The sequence below is a fragment of the Chiloscyllium plagiosum genome, unplaced genomic scaffold (assembly GCF_037043375.1).
Source record: "Chiloscyllium plagiosum isolate Xiang-an unplaced genomic scaffold, Cpla_swu_hap1 HiC_scaffold_15, whole genome shotgun sequence".
NCBI classification, from domain to species: Eukaryota; Metazoa; Chordata; class Chondrichthyes; order Orectolobiformes; family Hemiscylliidae; genus Chiloscyllium; species Chiloscyllium plagiosum.
Window position 1 is genome coordinate 1,453,014 of NW_028270153.1, and position 22,486 is coordinate 1,475,499.

Sequence of the window (22,486 nt, forward strand, 5' to 3'; positions counted from 1 at the left end):
CGGATGTCATTTCCTGTTCGTTTTCTGAGGGGTTGATAGATGGCATCTAGATCTGTGTTTGTTTATGGCATTGTGGTTGGAGTGCCAGGCCTCTAGGAATTCTCTGGCATGCCTTTGTTTAGCCCTTCCCAGGATAGAGCTGTTGTCCCAGTCGAAATGGTGGCTTTTTTCATCTGTGTGTAGGGCTACGAGGGAGAGAGGGTCGTGTCTTTTTGTGGCTAGCTGGTGTTCGTGTATCCTGGTGGCTAACTTTTTTTCTTCCTGTTTGTCCTATGTAGTGTTTGTGGCAGTCCTTGCATGGAATTTTGTAGATGACGTTGGTTTTGTCTATGGGATGTACTGGGTCTTTTAAGTTTGTTAGTTTTTGTTTGAGAGTCTTGGTGGGTTTGTGTGCTACTAGGAATGTCTGGATATCAAACCTACAGCTCAGCGAGCAAACCTACACCCTAAATCTCAACCTGAGCTACAAACCTTGTATGGTTTGTCTGTTTAGCATGCAAAATAAAACATTTAAGACCATAAGACATAGGAGCGGATGTCAGGCCATTCGGCCCATCGAGTCCACTCCGCCATTCAATCATGGCTGATGAGCATTTCAACTCCACTTACCCGCATTCTCCCCGTAGCCCTTAATTCCTTGTGACATCAAGAATTTATCAATTTCTGCCTTGAAGACATTTAGCGTCCCAGCCTCCACTGCACTCTGTGGCAATGAATTCCACAGGCCCACCACTCTCTGGCTGAAGAAATGTCTCCGCATTTCTGTTCTGAATTTACCCCCTCTAATTCTAAGGCTGTGTCCACGGGTCCTAGTCTCCTTGCCTAACGGAAACAATTTCCTAGCGTCCACCCTCTCCAAGCCATGTATTATCTTGTAAGTTTCTATTAGATCTCCCCTTAATCTTCTAAACTCCAATGAATACAATCCCAGGGTCCTCAGCCGTTCCTCATATGTTAGAGCTACCATTCCAGGGATCATTCGTGTGAATCTCCGCTGGACACGCTCCAGTGCCAGTATGTCCTTCCTGAGGTGTGGAGACCAAAACTGGACACAGTACTCCAAATGGGGCCTAACCAGAGCTTTATAAAGTCTCAGTAGCACAACAGTGCTTTTATATTCCAACCCTCTTGAGGTAATTGACAACATTGCATTCGCTTTCTTAATCACGGACTTAACCTGCATGTTTACCTTTAGAGAATCCTCAACTAGCACTCCCAGATCCCTCTGTACTTTGGCTTTACGAATTTTCTCACCGTTTAGAAAGTAGTCCATACTTGTATTCTTTTTTCCAAAGTGCAAGACCTCACATTTGCTCACATTGAATTTCATCAGCCATTTCCTGGACCACTCCTCCAAACTGTCTAGATCCTTCTGCAGCCTCCCCACTTCCTCAGTACTACCTGCCTGTCCACCTAACTTTGTATCATCGGCAAACTTCGCTAGAATGCCCCCAGTCCCTTCATCCAGATCATTAATATATAATGTGAACAGCTGCGGCCCCAACACTGAACCCTGCGGGACACCGCTTGTCACCGGCTGCCATTCCGAAAAAGAACCTTTTATCCCAACTCTCTGCCTTCTGTCAGACAGCCAATCCTCAATCCATACCAGTAGCTCACCTCGAACACCATGGGCCCTCACCTTGCTCAGCAGCCTCCCGTGTGGCACCTTATCAAAGGCCTTTTGGAAGTCTAGGTAGACCACATCCACTGGGTTTCCCCGGTCTAACCTACTTGTCACCTCTTCAAAGAACTCCAACAGGTTTGTCAGGCACGACCTCCCCTTACTAAATCCATGTTGACTTGTTCTAATCCGACCCTGCTCTTCCAAGAATTTAGAAACCTCGTCCTTAATGATGGATTCTAGAATTTTACCAACAACCGAGGTTAGGCTAATCGGCCTATAATTTTCCATCTTTTGCCTTGATCCTTCCTTGAACAAGGGGGTTACAACAGCGATCTTCCAATCATTCGGGACTTTCCCTGACTCCAGTGACTTTAGAAAGATCTCGACCAACGCCTCCGCTATTTCCTCAGCCACCTCCCTCAGAACTCTAGGATGTAACCCATCAGGGCCAGGAGATTTATCAATTTTAAGACCTTTTAGCTTTTCTAGCACTTTCTCTTTTGTAATGGCAACCATACTCAACTCAGCCCCCTGACTCCCTTTAATTGTTGGGATATTACTCATGTCTTCCACTGTGAAGACTGATGCAAAGTACTTATTAAGTTCTCCTGCTATTTTCTTATCTCCCATCACTAGGCTTCCAGCATCAGTTTCACTGTATCTTGGTACATGTGACAATAATAAATCAAATTCTAAAAAATAAAATCCTAGGGGTCATCATCGACCAAAAAAACTGAACTGTACCAGCCATTTAAATACAGTAGCTACAAGAGCAGGTCATGGGCTCAGAATCCTGCAGAACGTAACTCACCTCCTGACTCCCCAAACCTATCCACCATCTACAAGACACAAATCAAGAGGGTGATAGAATACTCTCCACGTGCCTGGATAGGTGTAACTCCAACAACACTCAAGAAGCTTGATGCCATCTAGGACAAAACAGCCCAACTGATTGACACCACATCCACTCCCTCCGTCGCCAACACTCAGTAACAGTAGTGTGTACCATCTACAAGATGCACTGCAAATATTCACCAAAAATCCTTCCAAACCATAGAACATAGAAGAACATAGAAGAATACAGCGCAGTACAGGCCCTTTGGCCCTCGATGTTGCGCCGATCCAAGCCCACCTAACCTATACTAACCCACTATCCTCCATATACCTATCCAATGCCCGCTTAAATGCCCATAAAGAGGGAGAGTCCACCACTGCTACTGGCAGGGCATTCCATGAACTTACGACTCGCTGAGTGAAGAACCTACCCCTAACTTCAGTCCTATATCTACCCCCCCCCCTTAATTTAAAGCTATGCCCTCTTGTAATACCCGACTCCATACGCGGGAAAAGGTTCACACTGTCAACCCTATCTAACCCCCTAATCATCTTGTACACCTCAATCAAGTCACCCCTAAACCGTCTTTTCTCTAATGAAAACAGCCCCAAGTGTCTCAGTCTTTCCTCATACGATCTTCCTTCCATACCAGGCAACATCCTGGTAAACCTCCTCTGCACCCGTTCCAGTGCCTCCACGTCCTTCCTATAGTATGGCGACCAAAACTGCACACAATATTCCAGGTACGGCCGCACCAGAGTCTTATACAACTGCATCATGACCTCAGGACTCCGGAACTCAATTCCTCTACCAATAAAAGCCAGTACGCCATATGCCTTCCTCACCGCACTATTTACCTGGGTGGCAACTTTCAGAGATCTGTGTACATGGACACCAAGATCCCTCTGCTCATCCACACTACCAAGTATCCGACCATTAGCCCAGTACCCCATCTTTTTGTTGTTCTTCCCAAAGTGAATCACCTCACACTTAGCTACATTGAATTCCATTTGCCACCTTTCTGCCCAGCTCTGCAGCTTCTCGATATCCTGCTGTAACCTGCCACATCCTTCCTCACTGTCAACAACTCCTCCGACTTTCGTATCATCCGCAAACTTGCTCACCCAACCTTCTAACCCCTCTTCCAGGTCATTTATAAAAATGACAAACAGCAATGGTCCCAAAACAGATCCTTGCTGAACACCGCTAGTGACGGCACTCCATGAAGAAACTTTGCCATCAACTACTACCCTCTGTCTTCTTCCATCCAGCCAATTCCTAATCCAAACCTCCAACTCACCCTCAATGCCATATCTCCGTATTTTCTGCAGTAGCCTACCATGGGGAACCTTATCAAACGCCTTACTAAAATCCATATATACCACATCTACCGCTTTCCCCTCATCAACCTGCTTCGTCACCTTTTCAAAGAATTCAATAAGGTTTGTGAGGCACGACCTGCCCTTCACAAAACCATGCTGACTATCCTTGATCACATTATTCCTATCCAGATGTGCATAAATCCTATCCCTTACAATTCTCTCTAAGACTTTGCCCACAACAGAAGTGAGACTCACCGGCCTATAGTTACTAGGGAACCACATTTGCTATCCTCCAGTCTTCTGGCACTACTCCTGTAGACAAAGAGGACATAAAAATCAAGGCCAATGGCTCTGCAATCTCCTCCCTTGCTTCCCAGAGAATCCTAGGATAAATGCCATCAGGCCCAGGGGACTTATCTATTTTCACCTTTTCCAGGATTTCCAACACCTCTTCTCTACATACCTCAAAGCCATCCATTCTACTTATTTGTGACTCAGTATTCGCATCGACGACAATGCCCTGTTCCTGAGTAAATACTGAAGAAAAGTATTCATTCAGTGTCTCCCCAATCTCTTCCGCCTCCACACGCAACTTCCCACTACTATCTTTGACTGGACCTATTCCTACCCTAGTCATTCTTTTATTCCTAACATACCTATAGAAAGCCTTAGGTTTTTCCTTAATCCTACCGACTAAGGACCTTTCATGTCCCCTCCTTGCTATTTCCCACAGCTATTTCCATCTAGAAGGAGAAAGCAGCAGATACATGGGACACTGCTACCTGCAAGTTCCCCTCCAAGCCACTCCCCATCCTGACTTGGAATGAAGAACAACACAGAACAGGAACAGCCCTTCGGCCCTCCAAGCCTGCACTGACACGTTTTGCCCTTCCATACTAAAACTGTCTTCACTTACAGGATCCATATCTCTATTCCCTTCCTATTTATGTATCCGTCCAGGTGTTTCTTGAATGCTGCTACTGCTACCACTACCACTTCTGGCAGCGCGTTCCAGGCAATCACCACCCTTTGTATGAAAACCTTGCCTTGCACATCTCTTTTAAATTCCCCCCCATCGCACCTTAAACCTGTATCCCTAGTAATTGACTCCTTCACCCTTGTATTTTCCACTCTATCCATGCCGTTCACAAACTTATAAACTTGTATCAGGAAATATATTGTCACCAGATCAAAATTTGGGAACTCCCTCCCTAACAACATTGTAGTCCTATACCAAGTGACTGCAATAGTTCAAGAAAGCAGCTCCTCACCACTTTCTGAAGAGCAACTAGAGACAGTCAATAATTGCTGGCTCAGATAGTGAGGCCCACATCCCATGAATAAATTAGAAAAGCCTTTTCAGAATTATCAACGCTTTTAATGAGATTCCTTCACATTCTTCTAAATTCAGTGAATACACGGGCAGTCCACTCAATGTCTCCTTATGGGACAGTCTGCCATCCCAGGACTCAGTCTGGTGAACCTTCACTGTACTTCCTGTATGACAAGTATATTTAGTAGGTTAGGAGACCAAAACTGTACACAATATTCAAGGTGTGTCTCACCAAAGTCCTGTACAGCTGCAGCATGACTTCCTTACTCCTGAACCCATCAAGGCCAACATGCCATTTGTCTTTCTAACGACTTTGTTTGCTCTCCGTTTGTTTTCAGTGACTGGTGTACAAGGAATTCCAGTCCCGTTGCACATCAAACTTTCCTAAACGATCATCATTTTATAAAGCCTGCCTTTCTGGAAGTTGTCAGCAAACTTGGAAATGTTACACTTGATTCTCTTGTCAATATTATTGATATATTGTGGATAGCTGGGGCCACATTGATCTCTGTAGTACTGTGCTTTTCACTGTTTTCCACTCCAAAAATGACCTCCTTATTTCTACTCTCTTCGAAATGCCACCTAATCCTCGGTACTTTGACTGTAGAATCGTACAGTGTGGAAGCAGGTAATTTGGTCCATCAAGCCCACACCAACTCTTCAAAGAGCATCCCACTCACATCCAACCTTCTATCCTATCCCTGTAACCCTGCATTTCCTATGGCTAATCCACCTAACCTATATATCTCTGGTCAGCTCCACGCTCCCCAACAACCCACCCTCCCATCCTGGCACCCTCCCCTGCCACCGCAGGAATTGCAAAACCTGCGCCCATACCTCCTCCCACACCTCCATCCAAGGCCCCAAAGGAGCCTTCCACATCCATCAAAGTTTCACCTGCACATCCACAAATGTCATTTATTGTATCCGTCGCTCCCGATGCGGTCTCCTGTACATTGGGGAGACTGGATGCCTCCTCGCAGAGCTCTCAGGGAACATCTCCAGGACACCCGAACCAATCAATCCCACCGCCCCGTGGCCCAACATTTTAACTCCCCCTCCCACTCAGCCGAGGACATGGAGGTCCTGGGCCTCCTCCACAGCCGCTCCTTCACCACCCGATGCCTGGAGGAAGAACGCTTCACCTTCCACCTCGGAACATTTCAACCCCAGGGCATCAATGTGGACTTAACCTTACTGCGAACCCTCTTGCAAGGATGCCTAACTTGAAGAAGTTCTCCTTCTCTCGCCAAAAGAATCTCAGTGAGTCTCTCTCTCACTGCAACCCCCAGGTCATCTCCTCTGCAACCCCAGGGTATCAATGTGGACTTCACCAGTTTCCTCACTTCACCTCCCACCCTTCTTTCCCCCCCCCCACCTTACCCCAGTTCCAACCTTCCAGCTCAGCACTGTCCTCATGACCTGTCCTACCTGCCAATCTCCCTTCCCACCTATCTGCTCCATCCTCCCCTTTGACCCATCACCTCCATCCCCATCCCTATTCACCTATTGTACTCTTTGCTACCTTCTCCCCACCCCACCCCCATTTATCTCTCCACCCTGCAGGCTCCCTGCCTCTATTCCTGATGAAGGGCTTTTGCCCGAAACGTCGACTTTCCTGCTCCTCGGATGCTGCCTGACCTGTTGTGCTTTTCCAGCACCACTCTGCTCTAAATTCTGGTTTTCAGCATCTGCAGTCCTTTTGCCTAGTTTAGCATGGCCAATCCACCGAACCTGCACATTTTGGCTTGTGGGAGAAAATCGCAGCACCCAGAGGAAACCCACACAAACAAGAAGATAACGTGCAAACTCCACACAGATAGTCAACTGAGGGTAGAATCGAACCTGGGTCCCTGGTGCTGTTAGGTAGCAGTGCTAACCACTGTGTCATGAAATGCACCAAAAAGCTTTCTGAAAATCCAAATATATCTCATCTACTGATTCTCTTCCATCTATTCTGCTAGTTACATTCTCAAAAACCTCCTGGTGGTTTCTAAAACATGATTTTCCTTTCATTAATCCATGTCGACTTTGTTTAATATTGTTGATATTTTCCAAGTATCTTTTCACTGTTTTCCTCTTCAAAAATGACTCTGCATTTTCGCTGATGTTATTGCTAACTTCTCTATTATTCCTGTATTTCTCTTCCTCTCCTTTTAAATAGTGGGGTTACATTTGCCACCTTCCAATCTGCTGTGACTGTTCCAGAATCTGTAGAATTTTGGAAGATGACCACCAATTAATTCCCTGTTGCCATGACCACCACTTTCAGTTTCCTTGGATATTGACTATAATGGCCTGGGAATTCAGTCTCATTAATTTCACCAATACTTTTTTTAATAATACTAATCTCCTTTGATTCATCCTTTGAATAGACCCTGCGTTGGAATACTGATCTGTCTTTTCTAGTGTAAACTCTGGAAACCTTGAGGATTCTTGTCTTTTTTAAAATTCACTCATGAGATATGGGTGTCACTGGCTGAGCCAGCAGCCCTTGAGATGAACTGCCTTCCTGAACCGCTGCAGTCCATGTGTTGTAGGTAGATCCACAATGCCCTTAGGGAGGGAATTCCAGAAAGTATACTGTAGCACTGATTTATCCAATTAGAGAATTGGTCCATCATTATATAATTAAATCATAAAACGTGGAGTTGGATTGATTAGGGATCAAAAGGGGGATATACACCTGGAGACAGAGGCGGAGGTGTTTAAATTAATATTTTGCATCAGTCCTTAATAAAGAGGGAGATGCTGTCCAGGCCATGGTGACAAACGAGGAAATGCTGTCACTAGAAGGGTTCAAAATTGATAAAGCAGAAGTGTTTATTAGACTTTTGGTACTTAAAGTTGACAAGGCAGTTGGACCACATGAGTTGCATTCAAGGATTTTGAAGGAAGTGAGGGTGGAAATTATGGCGTCATTGACCATGATCATTCAGTCTCCCCTGGAATCAGGGAGATGCCAGAAGATTGGAGAATTGCAAACGTTACAGCATTGTTCAAGAAACATTGTACGGATAATCCCAGCAATTACAGAGCAGTCAGTTTAACTTCATTGGTGGGAAAGCTTCTAGTAGCTATTATTCACGATAGAATTAGTAATCACATGGAAAAAGGTGAGTTAGTTACAATGGGTCAGCATAGATTTTTAAAGGGGGAAACAGGTTTAACTAACTTGCTGAGGCTTTTTGAAGAGATAACAGAAGGGCTCAATGAGGGTAAGGCTGTTGGTATAGTATATGTGGATTCTAGAAGATGCCTGATACAGTGCCACACAACAGACTTGAGGAATGTTATGGGCCATGGTATAATAACATGGCTAAAAAATTGGCTGACTGATAGAAACAGAGAGTTGTGGTCAATGAATATTTTTTGGGCTGGGGTTCCCGGAGGTCGGTGTAAAAATGGTTGAGGAACAAGAAACTTCAGTGATGAGGATAGAGTGAAGAAATTGAGACAGTTCACATTGGAAAGATCAAGGCTGAGAGAAGGCAGCTAAGAGGAGATCTAATAGAGGTTTTCAAAATCATGAGCATGGTAGACAGGAAGAAATTGTTCCCATTCATAAAAGGATCAAGAGGGCTTACATTTAAAGTGGTCATTGAGGTGATCATGTGAGCATTGTTGACATTTTTGTAGCATCTTCTCACACTTTTATGTCATGGTTACTGAAACAGAAACTTTGACAATGAGAGCTGCTCCTGGTGTAACCCTAAATACTGTACACACTAGGAAGAGGGAAAGGGTAGAAATTACAGCCAATCAGTTGTTGATTCCTGACTGTGTCTACTGTCAGTGTAAGTCATACTGTCAGCTTGCAAATTTACAGTGACTTGGAGAACTGATCTTACGGATTGGACGACTCCTGTTGCTTATTCTTATAATCTGTTTGTGTTGTTTACGGCTGAAGCAAAATGGATCAGAGTGAATGATTTCCTGGTACAGGGTATTCTATTCTGTAGCCGTTTGTCAATTCTGCTGCATTGTTCCTGATATCAGGCAAAAGCAGAGTAAATGCAAGAGAAAATATTCCCAAGAGATCTTACCAATTGTGCAAAGATTGGTGATGCGTTTTTTCCGAGTTTTAGTTCCTTGCTCATCTACATTCTTTGCTGTTGAATCTCTCTCTGATTAGATGATTGGGAATTTGGCTTCACCTCTCAACTTCTTCACATGCAAGAACACTCCAAGTTGCTTCATGGAAGCTGAATCAAATAATTGATTTAAAAGTTGAAAGAACAATCAAGCTGAATTGCAGAGGTGAGATTAAAGGAAGGGGTAGAAATGTTTACAGAGTGTGACAGTTAAATAGCTGGAGAAACTGAGTGGGTCTGGCAGCATCTGTAGAGACAGAAAGAGTTAGCATTTTAAGTCCAGGGAGGCAATTCCTAGCGGTATTACCATAGACTATTAATCCAGAGGTCCATGTGATTCTCTGCAGTCCCAGGTCCAAATCCCAGTAAAATCTATAGTGGCAATCATGAAGCTGTTGCTAATTGTCTAAAAAACCCATCTGGTTCACGAATATCCTTGTGGGAAGGAAATCTATCATCGTCGGTGTTTCATTTTATGGAAGAGTTCATTAGGATTGACCTAAGGAAAATGTTGCCACTTGAAACAGAGACCATAATGAGGGGCCAGAGGTATAGTGTAGTCACAAACACAAAGTGTTCAATTAATATAGTATTGAAATTTAGACCGTCTCATTCACTGGGGGAATTCAGGAGGACCTCCTTTTGCCCCAAGGTTTGTGAGAATGTGGAATGTACTCCCACAGGGAGTGGTTGTGGTAAATAGTTTAGATGTATTTAAGGGGGAGCTGGATAGGCACGTGAGGGGAAAAGCACAAAAAAAATAGACTGAGACGAAAAGGAATGGGAGAAAGTTCATGTGGCGCATAACCACCAACAGAGACTGACTGTGCTGAATGGCCTAGGACATTCCAAGTGAACGGCATCAACAATCAGAAACATTGAAGTGAGCATTGAACTGCCATAGTGCATCATTGAGAATACTTATACTGCCTTCCCGTTAACAGAGATTTTTTCTTCTGTTTCTCCCTCAGTTTTATATCAAGTAATTTACAATACGTTGCCCGGGTTTAACCTGAACAGGTCCACCTGTCACTCTGCAGCCATGATGCCCGTTCTGGAAGAGGAGGTGCTTCCCAAGGATGGGTCACTGACTGTCCCTGTCCTTATCGTAGGTACGTTCATTTTTGTTTGTTGGAGCATTATTCTTAGCATGACAGGCATTGTGATTCCTCACACTGGGTTCCAGATAAAACCACAGCCCACCCTGAGTGAGGAGTGTAAGGTAGCTAATGGCTCTGTGCTGAAGGTCAGTTGGCTTTAGCCACTTGGGCTTCACCAGTGTTCCTTGTACACGGTTTGGGACCTTTAAGCCTTATTTCTTTCGTAACATGGCTGGAATAATTGAAGGGGGTTGAATGGCCATTACCTTCCCTAACCCCCATCTTAGCCCCACCCTGTCTTATCACATGGGAAGACAGGTACCTCCACACTATGGGGAGAGCCTATTGATTGAGACATAGTGCAGATACACAGGAATCAGTTCTAGGCCTTAATTTTTCACCATTTGAATGAAGGAACAGATATCTGAGAGTCTAAATTCCAGGAACATATAAAGATTAAATGAGTTAAGAGAAGAAAGACAATGTTGGGAAATGTAGAGCCATTCACTTTTCAGTGAGGTTTTTGCTTCAAATTCATAAACTGTAGAGAAGCAGAGATTTGGGAGTCTGGTTATGTGAATCATTTAACCCTATTTCCTCCTGCTTTTGCACAATTGTCCCTGCTGTCTCTGTCTAATGATCAACCTCTTTCTTGACATCCAGAACTGACTGAATTGCAATTTCCTCCAAGTAAATGTTAAATCCTGCGATCCCTACAGTGTGGAAACAGGCCATTTGGGCCAACACGTCCACACTGACCCTCCGAAGAATAACCCACCCAGACTCATTCCCCTACTATTCTACATTTACTCCTGACTAATGCACCTAGCCTGAACACTATGGGCAATTTAGAATGGCCAGCTCACCTAGCCTGTAGAACTTTGGTCTGTGAGAGCAAACTAGAGCACCCGGAGGAAACCCACCGACACACAGGGAGAATTTGGAAGCTCCACACACAGTTGCCCGAGGCTGGAATTCAACCTGGTGCTGTGAGGCAGCAGTGCTAACCACTGAGCAACCTTGCCGCGTGTTTGAAAACTGAAACCACTGTCTTGATACTTGCTACAAACTCCCTGACTATCAACTCTAATCCTCAGGTATCCACCTGAGATTAAACTATGTTCATAATCTGTGTATCACATTTGACCCTGAGATGAGCTTGTAGCCATGAATCATCACGAAGACAACTTATTTCCCTGTCTGTGTGTCATGTTGCTGGTGAACATGCCTGTCCGGCCTTTGTTCCCTCCGACTCAACTATTCAGACACACTCCTGGCTGGCCTTCCATTTTTCATAAATTTGAGCAAATTCAGAATTTTACTGCCCGTGTTCTAACTCACACCAGGTTGTTGTCAGTTGTTACTCCTGCGTTCAGTGACGTATGTTGTCTTCCAGTTTGGCAACACTTCCAATTTAAAGCTCTTGTCCTTCTTTTCAAATGTCAACATTGTCTCACCCCTCCCTACATCTGTAATCTCCTATAACCTTCCAAGATCTCTGCATTCCTCTAATTCTGGCCTTTTGAGTATCTCTGCTTTCTATTGCTCCACTATTGGTAACAGTGCCTGGGCCTGGAATTCTGTCTATGTATTTCTTCACCTCTCTGTCTCTTACCCTCTTTATGAAATTCCTTAAAACATACCTCCTTGACCAAGCATTAGACAGCTCTCCTGATAGTTTCTCAGGTGGCTGGGTGTCAATTTTGTTTGATTATGCTCCTGAGAAGCAACTTTGGACATTTTATTTCACAAAGACTTGCTATGTAAATACAAGTTGTTATTGTATATGGGTGCTAATGGAATGTTGGCAATTCTTCACACATAAGTATTGAATCTCTTTCCACCTCTAAAGATGGTGTATGTTGAGCTGCAGTTGAGCTTTGAGATTGCTAATGTTTTGTTGGGAAGGTGTATCATGGAATATGGAGAAAGACAGGTAACTGGATTGAAGAAGAGGTCAGCCATAATCTAATGAAATGGGAAAGCAGGCTCAAGGACTGAATGACTTCCTGTGAATGTGCAGCCTCAAACTATGCAAATAAATGTTATTTATTCTTCAGGGAATGGTCCCTCTGGGATTTGCTTGTCCTACCTACTGTCTGGGTACAGGCCCTACCTGTCTCCTGCAGCGAGTCACCCAAACCCAATTCTACAGCATAAACTGGAAGAGAACCAACACCTATCAATTGTTGACCAGGTAATGTGTACATAATCACTGTCAAAATGCTGAGATAGATACTTAATCCAAACTCTTAACCGATTTCTTGATGTGAGATCCCGAGCTAGGCCAGGAGGTTATTGGTGTGAGATCCCTAGCTAAACCGGTTGATATGGTGTATATGGATTTCAGCAAGGCGTTCGATAAGTTTCCCCACAGTAGGCTATTATACAAAATGTGGAGGAATGGAATTGTGGGAGACATTGCAGTTTGGATCAGTAATTGGCTCGCTGAAAGAAAACAGAGGGTTGTAGTTGATGGAACATGTTTATCTTGGTGTCCAGTTACTAGCAGCATACCGCAAGGGTCGGTGTGGGTCCACTGCTGTTCGTCATTTTTATAAATGACCTGGATGAGGGCTTAGAAGGGTGGGTTTGTAAATTTGTGGACGACACTAAGGTCGGTGGAATTGTGGATAGCGACAAAGGATGTAGTAGGTTGCAGAGAGACATAGATAGGATGCAGAGCTGGGCTGAGAGGTGGCAAATGGAGTTTAATGTGGACAAGTGTGAGGTGATACACTTTGGCCAGAGTAATGGGAATGCAAAGTACTGGGCTAATGGTAGGTTTCTTGGGATTGCAGATGAGCAGAGAGATCTCGGTGTCCATGTACACAGATCCCTGAAAGTTGCCACCCAGATTGACAGGGTTGTTCAGAAGGCATACAGTGTTTTGGCTTTTATTAATAGAGGGATTGAGTTCCGGAACCAGGAGGTTATGCTGCAGCTGTACAAAGCTCTGGTACGGCCACACTTGGAGTATTGTGTACAGTTCTGGTCACCGCATTATAGGAAGGATATGGAAGCTTTGGAAAGGTGCAGAGGAGATTTACCAGGATGTTGTCTGGTATGAAGGGAATGTCTTACGAGGAAAGGCTGAGGGCCTTGAGGCTGTTCTCGTTAGAGAGAAGGAGGTTGAGAGGTGACTTAATAGAGACATACAAGATAATCTGAGGGTTAGATGGGGTGGACAGGGAGAGTCTTATGGGGACGGCAAACACGAGGGGACACAACTTTAAAGTGAGGGGAGATAGGTATAAGACAGATGTCAGAGATAGTTTCTTTACTCAGAGTAGTAAGGGTATGGAATGCTTTGCCTGCAACGGTAGTAGATTCGCCAAGTTTAAGTGCATTGAAGTCATCATTGGACAGGCATATGGACGTACATGGTATAGTGTAGGTGGGATGGGCTTCAGATTAGTATGACAGGCGGCGCAACATCAAGGGCCAAAGGGCCTGTACTGCGCTGTAATGTTCTATGTTCTAAGCCAGTAGGTTATTGGTGTGAGATCCCTAGCTAAGCCAGTAGGTTATTGGTGTGAGATGTGAGCTAAAAATGTGTTGCTGGAAAAGCGCAGCAGGTCAGGCAGCAGCCAAGGAACAGGAGAATCGACGTTTCGGGCATAAGCCCTCCTATTGGTGTGAGATCCCTAGCTAAGCCAGTAGGTTATTGTCATGGAGAAGGTGACTGTGTCTGTAAAGGGGTAGTGAGCTGCAAGTTTGAGCTGCTTTCTAATTATGTAATTAATGAACTTACCCTGTCACGGCAATGCTCAAACCGTAAACCTGTCTCTTAGCTTTATTCATGCAGCTTTCACCATGCACCATTCACTGATTACTGAAGAGGATTCTCTTTTCCAGTCTGATGCTCTCCATGAATAGCCTAGCTGATTCTGGACCCAGTAACACGTGAAATGAGGTGTATTGGGTCAGTAGGGGTATCTAGTGGGATCTTTGTGTGGGATTGGCTAGTGACAAGAACCATTTGGGGATATTTTTGTTGACTGGTCTGCTTTCTCTGGAGAGCTTGTGTGTGATTTACAGACTCCACATGAGAGAGAGGCTGGAGTTTTGTGTTTGATGATATTGGTGTGGTTAACTCTCCTGTGACAGACTCAGCATCGGACCTGGGATAGGTGTCCTGTTTTAGATCCTTGTTTCTCCAGGTCACCAAAGCAGATTTTCCTGTTAGTGAACCTTCTTGTATTGTTAGAGAACTTCTCCATATCAAGTGAAAAAGTGAGCTGGGTGGCTGGGGCTGACCTGTGACCTGTAATCCTTATCCATACCTGCCTTTGTAATGTTGCCAACGAGCTGACCCTGACTCTATCTGAGATGAGCTGCTCACTAAACCTTTTCTTATTTAAGTGTCATATTGCCTTGGGACAGGGCACTTTTAATTAACACACAAAACCATGTTAATGGTGCTTCTGAACCCTCAGTCACCCTTGCTGTGAAGATTAATAATCTTTGATAAGATTACTAGCACACTGCTTTCACTGCCCTCAGGATCTGGAATATCTCTCTGAAGGGTTAGAAGGACGGTCATCCAATCCAGTGGCTGTGCTCTTTGACACATTGCTGCTGCCTGATGGTGATTATGGGCTGGATCACACTTCCCCACTGTGCTGGAAGCTGGAGTCTTGGCAAGGCATACCTCACCTGGTCTTGGGTACAGGCCCACCTGGAGGGTCCTGGAATGTAAGTGACTGCTGTTTGAATCTCACATGGTTTATTTTCATTATTCATTCTACTCTTGAAAGGTTAACCCAGTAGGATATAGAGGAGGACTAGCCATTCCACCCCTCAAGTCTGCTCCATCATTCTAGATCTTGGCTAATGAGCTACCTCTACGGCATGTTCCCATGCTATCCCATTTCCCTGCATGTTGTTAGTATCTATAAATTTATCAATCTCTCTCTTAAACTTAGTTAATGACTAACCCTTCACGTCCTCTGTTGTAGAGAATCCCAAAGATTCACCAACTCTTGAGTGATGAAATTCCTTCTCATCTCAATCCTAAATAGATTGCCTTTTATTCTAAGACTGTGTCCCTGGCTCCAATTCCCACAACCAGGAGAAACATCTTTCCTGCATCCACTCTGTCTGTACCTTTAAGAATTTTGTAAGTTTCTATGAGATTACCTCTCATTTTTCTAAACTGCAGAGATTCCAGGCCCAGTCTCCTCCCTCTCTCCTTTGGGACAGTCCCACTCTCCCAGGAATCATTCAGGTAAATGTCTGCTGCACTCCCTCTGTGGCGATTCCATCCTTCATTAGGCAAGGGACCAGAACTGGACACAGTGCTCTGGGTGCTGTCTAATCAGTGCCCCATATCAGCGCAGCAAAACTTTATTTTACTCCTGTCCTCAGATCCTTTTGTGATAAAATCTAACATATTATTTACCTTCTGAATAGCCTGCTGCTTCTACATGCTAGCTTTCAGTGACTCACGAACAAGGATAACCAGGTCCCTGCGAATATCAACACTTTCCCATTTCTCGCTAGTTTAGAAATACTCTGTTCTACTGTTCCTCCTACCAAAGAGGATACCTCACTTTTGTACACATTAGAATCTATCTGCCAGGGTCTGGCCTGGCCCATTCACTCAGCCTGTCTAAATTCCCTTGAAGCCTTTTTGCATCGTCCTCACAACTTGTTATTGTGATCCCAGCTAACATTATTATTTGACAAATAAGATCCCTGACTGAAGTCTGGCATGATAGAGTTTTTTTTTGGTTTTAGCAACTTGGTCTTTCACTGAAAGCACAAACACACAATGCTGGAGATTCAAGTTTAATAATAAAACCTGCTTAATATGCAAGAGAAATAAAGATAAATAGAAAAAACAATTTACGTATGACACAAATTTAAAGATTTTGGAACACAATATAGAATACACTTGTCTTAATCCCAAGCACTTCTTTGCAAAACTCATACCAGAAAGTTATGATTTGGAGATGCCGGTGTTGGACTGGGATGGACAAAATTAAAAATCACACAACACCAGGTTACAGTCCAACAGATTTAATTGGAAGCACACTAGCTTTCGGAGCACCGCTGAAGGAGCAACTCTGAAAGTTAGTGCTTCCAGTTAAACCTGTTGCACTATAACCTGGTGTTGTATGATTTTTAACTTTGTATACCAGAAAGAATTCCCTTTTATTTCAGATCTGTAAAGTTTAGTTTAACTGTGACTCCAATTCCCTGTCTTGAGAATCTGATGGTCTGTTCCTTGATCTTCATATGACTGAGCTTAGACTTTCTCAGCTTTAATAACTTGTTTAGGTTTGTAACCAAACACTTCAGATCTGGAACTTTTTAAACTGAGCTGCTTACAATTTTTATCAGTCCTAAATTACTTCCCTTTCTCAAGGGCAATTGTTTTACAACATACAGTTTCAGCGAAGAGTTTTAGAAACTGCCATAAAGTGAAACCTTAAAATTTTCAAGTTATGGGTATTTCCTCAATTGGAAGGGAAAAAAAATCAAACTCAGACTGTCTAAACCGAGAGCCTGGTCCACCACTGTTTACCTTGTTCATCTGTAAACTCTGTCCAAACGGAAACACAGTTCTATTTGCTTGCTTTATCTCTCTCTTTCTTTCTTTCTCTCTCTCTATTTCTCTCTCTCTCTCTTTCTCTCTCTCTCTCTTTCTTTCTCTCTCTTTCTTTCTCTCTCTCTCTCTCTCTTTCTTTCTCTCTCTCTTTTTTCTCTCTCTTTCTTTCTCTCTCTCTCTCTTTTTCTCTCTCTCTCTGACTGACTGTGTTTTAAAATATGTCACCCTGGCTACAGAAATTCTTACAAGTTAATGATTAAACCCTTTCAGGCACACAGACCATACCCAAATGCCTCCAGCTCAGATCTAAACTTTAATATAAATAATATTAAAATATTGGTAAATCCCACACCTTACATCACAGCATTCCCACCTAGTTTTGTCATCTGCAAACTTAGAAATATTGCAGTTTAGTCCCCACATCCAAGTCATTGATGTATATTATGAACAATTGGGCCCCAAATACTGATCCTTATGGTACCTCAGTAGTCACAGCCTGCCAACATGAGAATGACCCTTTTTATTCCGATTTTCTGTTTCTTTCTGATTCTAAATCCACATCATCTCCCTCCCCTCCCCACCATGCCCTACCCCCTCTAGCCCATGTGCTCCAGTTTTTTTTTAACTGACTTTCTATTTGGGACCTGATCTGAAAATTCAAACGTTCCATGTCCACTGTTTTTCCCTTATTGTCTCTGCTAGTAACATCATGAAGAAACAGGTTTGTCAAGTATGATTTTCCTTTTCATAAATCCACATTGTTCACTTAATGTGTCCATTTATCTCCATAGCCATCTCTTCAATAGTCTGGGATGTAGACCTGGCTGGGGACTTGCAGGAAATTTGAAAATGATAATTTGCATTGTGGTGAAGGTGCAGTGACAGAGCTGGTAACCCTACAGAAACACAAAAAAATTCCAAATGTTAATAGCAGCTGCAATTGAGAACTCCTGTGTGATATGGTCCCCAATTTAAACCTCCCTTGTGTGAGTCCCATCTGCAGCTCGAGAGGTTTCAGCTCTGAGTTAGGGAGTGGGGATCTAAATATTGCACACTAAACATAAAGTCCATGTCGACAACATCCACTGTCCTACTTTCACCAATCATCTTCATCACTTCCTCAAAAAACTCAGTCAAATTTGTGAGACAAGACTTCCAAATTTATTCAAATACATACCGTTTAGCACGGTGATAGTGTCACGCATCACAGCGGATGTAAAGGTAGGACTTTGTCTCCACAAAGACTGTGTGCGGTGGTTACTCTTACTATACTGTCGTGGTCACGTCCATCTGCAGCCGGCATATTGGTGAGGATGGGGTCAGGTATGTTTCTCCTCGTTGTTTCCCTCACCACCTGCCGCAGAAGCTTACCTGGACACTTTGTTCAAGGAGTCAGAGACACCAGTTTACATAGAGATGCCTGATTTGGTCCAGAGTCATGAACAGGGTGGTGTGAGTATAAACCAATTCAGTATGGGAATCCGGATTTGATTCAGTGTGGGAATCAGATGGAGGGGGGGAGCTTAGCTGAGGGGCGAGAGCAGAAGACACATCACCAACAGCAATGTCAGCTGTTTCCTCAGCCACATGCCTATCTGCAGGGCAGTGGAGATGGACTCTGAGATCCTCCTGGCACAGGGTCTTCAGGTAGACCATCAGCTTTCGAGGTACTTGAGCTCCCTGTGCATCAGGAGGCCTGGGCTGACCTGGCAGGGTCACTGCTGACATCTCCAGCCTCTTCCTCAGTCCAGTAGGTGGGCACTGTGTGCCAGACCGAGGCCAGTGCACCTTCCAGGTCTCTGCCTTTCCTTGAGGTTTTGGGCTCTTCTGCAGGAACAGAGAGCAGAATGGAATGAGTGCCAGTCATGGGGAGCCTTTGTGGACAGGAGGGAGAACACTGCCTGTGGAGGGTGACTGTGAGGTATGATTGTGAGAGGGTCATCAGCTGAGGCTGAGTGAGAGCTTAGACTGTTCACATTTGATGTGAATTGTTGGGCGGGGGGGGGTGTCAGAATGAGTGGAGCTGTAAAGTGTTGATGTGTGCACCTGCAGATCAAGGTGGATTGTGGGATTCATCAGCTTACCTCCTGTCCTGAGGCTATCTCCAGGTGTGAGGGGACACACTATTGCTGTGGAGATGCTCAGCATTTCCATACTGCCTGCTCGCTCAAAGAAATTGTCCTCTTTCTCTTGCCCTTGGGAGAGTTCACCTGAACTCAACAATATTTCATGCGATCAGGTCCCAGTAATTACTGTAGGCTGCTATTTGAAAAATACTGTGATATCTTGAACATTGACCTAAAACATTAGCATATGCAAACATGGGACCTTCCTTTAATGTCTCCTGTAGAGTTCATGTCTCTCACACAGTTGTCCAGCACAATGGTCCTGATTTATGTGGACTCGGGTCTTGGAGCACAACTAGGTTCCATACCTTTGAACTCACCAAGTGTAGCCATGTGAATGACTCCGTGACACTGTTTTCATCTGATTATATGTACATTCACTGAAGTATAGTTGAGAATGAAGTGGGCTTGTTGACTTTGTACTGTTATTATGTGCACCCAATATCCCTCTATATATTAATGTTCCGAAGTGTCCTGCCATTTACAGAATACTTTTCTCTTGCATTTGATCTCCCAAATGCATCAGCTCTCACATGTCCAGATTAAACTCCATCTGCCATTTCTCTACCCAAACTTTCTAACTGACATATATTCTACTATATCCTTTGACCGCCTTCCTCACTGTCCACAATTCCACCAATTTTCTTGATGTCTGCAAGCTTACTAATCAGACCACAAATATTTTCATCCAAATCATTTATATATATATTATAAACAACCGAAGTCCCAGCACTGATTCTTGCAGAACAGCACTGGTCACAGACTTCCAGTCAGAAAAACATCCCTCCACAACTACCCTTTGTCTTCTATGACCAAGCCAATTTTGTAATCAACATAGCAACTCACCGTGCATCCCATGTGACTTAACCTTTTGGACCAGCCTACCAGGAGGACCTTTATCAAATGCTTTAATAAAGTCCATGTCGACAACATCCACTGTCCTACTTTCACCAATCATCTTCATCACTTCCTCAAAAAACTCAGTCAAATTTGTGAGACAAGACTTCCAAATTTATTCAAATACATACCGTTTAGCACGGTGATAGTGTCACGCATCACAGCGGATGTAAAGGTAGGACTTTGTCTCCACAAAGACTGTGTGCGGTGGTTACTCTTACTATACTGTCGTGGTCACGTCCATCTGCAGCCGGCATATTGGTGAGGATGGGGTCAGGTATGTTTCTCCTCGTTGTTTCCCTCACCACCTGCCGCAGACCCAGTCTAGCAGCAATGTCCTTTAGGATCCAACCAGCTCAATCAGTAGTACTGCTGCCGAGCCACTTTTGGTGGTGGACATGGAAATACCCCACCCAGAGTATGTTTTGTGACCTTGCCATTCTCTGTGCTTTCTCTAAGTGTTGCTCAACAATGAGGAGCATTGGTTCATTCGCTGAGGGACTACAGCACATGGTAAACAGCAGGAGGTTTCCTTGCCCATGTTTAACCTGAAGCTGTAAGACTTCATGGGGTCCACAGTCAATGTTGTGGACTCCCAGGGCAACTCCCTCTCTACTCTATCCCACTGTGCCCCTCTGTTGCGTCTGTCCTGTCGGTGAGACAGGGCATATCCAGGGATGGTGATGGTGGGGTCTGGGACATTGTCTGCAAGGTATGATTCCGTGAGTATGACTGTGTCAGGCTGGTGCCTGACGAGTCTGTGAGACAGCTCTCCCAATGTTGGCACTAGCTCTCAGATGTTAGTGAGGAGGACTTTGCAGGTTTGACAGGGTTGTTTCTGTTGTCTTTTCTGGTGTCTGGGTCAATGCCGGTGATCCGTGCGATTTGTTTCTTTGAGACTTTGTAGCGATTGATATCACTGAATGGCTTGCTCGGCTGTTTCCAAGGGCAACTGAGAGTCATCCACATAGCTGTGGGTCTAGAGTCACATGTAAGCCAAACTAAATGAGGATGGCAGATTTTCTTTCCTGAAGGACAGTAGTCCCACGATAATACCACTGAAAACAAACCCAACAGCTCAGCGAGCAAACTGACAACCTGAGAATACCCCCAGGCCATCACCTCCCTGCTTGAACTACCTAAACCCTGGAACGTTGAGCTGCCAGTCCTGCCCTTCACTCAATCGAGTTTCTGTAATGGGTACAACATTATAGGGCCATGTGCTGATCCAGGCTCTAAGGTCATCTGCCTCCCCTATTATACCCTTGCATTACAATCAATACACTTCAGACCACCAGTCCCACCGTGTTCATTAACCTGGCCCTGCATGTTCTTCCTATTAGACTGATTTGTCCTAACGTCTACCTCCTCCTCAATCACTCCACACTGCGTTGGTTCATACCCCACTGGCACAAAGGTTTAAACCCTCCTGAGTGGCACCAGCATATCAGGTAAATGACCAATTGATGATATTTCAATTAACATTTGAGTTAACATGCCTTCAGAACATGAGGCTGCTGGAATCAATAACTCCCTCGGTGCATTCTCATTTGTCATCAACCCTCAATGCAGCAACATTTCTTTCATAAAAGAGATTTTAAAATTTCATTTGGAATCTTTTAAAGTTCATTTCTTATCATCTTGCTTTCAGCAGACCCTTCAGATGGGGAGCTACCCTTCTCTGCCCTTTGTCTAAATAATCACTCCTCATGCATTACCAGAGATAGTTGGATATTTTCCCATTGCTGCAAGACCCACCTTTTCTGAATCGGTCACTATTGCTGTCAGCCTGTACAACACATAAAAAGGCCATTTGACCCAACTCCTCTTTGCTGATGTTTGTATTCCACATGAGCACCCTCTCCTATCCATCTTTACCTCTACCTATCAGCCTAAACTTCTATTCCTTTCTCCCTCATGTGTTTATTTTATTTTTCTTTGACTGCATCTCTGCTACTTACCTCAACCACTCGCTGTGGGAGCAACTTCCACATTCTCCCCATTTTCTGGATGAAGAGCTATCTTCTGAATTCCCAATGAGGCTTATGAGCAACTGTTTTATATTTATGATGGCCAAGTTCTGATCTTATCTGTGAGTGGAAACATTGTACCTACCTTATCAAACTGCTTTGTAATCTGAAATAAGTCTATGTGGTTTTATATACATTGCTGTTCTCACTGGCACCAGTTCAGTGCTACCATGTTGAAGGTGTGTTTTCTCACAGCTTCCTAATGTATTCATTCATTCTTTGTCTTCCAGGCTATGGAGGGCTCAATGCTCACACTGAGCTTTGGGAGCTGGATGGAATTACCGGGTCTGAAACTGAAGGATTGCATTGGAGAGAAGCGAAGGTTTGTAATAATCGCAGTTTCCTGTGGATGGGTTCAACCTAATAAGTTCAGGCACCTTGATAGGGAATATTATCGTGGGGACAGTGCAGACTGACCAGAGTGCGTCAAATATGATCTTATTGAGTAGCTTGGCTGAATGGCCTACTTCAGTTCCTACATTGTATGTCATTACATTACCTAAACCTGAAGGGTCAGACCGTGGGGAGAGATTTCATAAACTAGGCTTAAATTCCCAGGAATATTG

General features: G+C 44.1%; 1 protein-coding gene across 5 annotated transcripts in view; it reads left to right on the forward strand.

Moving 5' to 3' along the window:
• Window positions 1-22,486, forward strand: part of osgn1 (oxidative stress induced growth inhibitor 1) — a 71,603-nt gene that overhangs the window by 44,703 nt on the left and 4,414 nt on the right. For 3 of the 5 annotated variants that reach the window (XM_087994642.1, XM_087994639.1, XM_087994643.1), the window contains exons 2-5: window positions 10,183-10,323; window positions 12,372-12,508; window positions 14,818-15,009; window positions 22,151-22,242. In XM_087994642.1, the coding sequence (XP_087850768.1) occupies window positions 10,254-10,323; window positions 12,372-12,508; window positions 14,818-15,009; window positions 22,151-22,242 (491 nt within the window). In that variant the 5' untranslated portion in view covers window positions 10,183-10,253. Of the gene's footprint in view, window positions 1-9,252; window positions 9,378-10,182; window positions 10,324-12,371; window positions 12,509-14,817; window positions 15,010-22,150; window positions 22,243-22,486 lie in introns of all 5 variants that reach the window. The other 2 variants (XM_087994640.1, XM_087994641.1) reach the window with 1 other exon arrangement.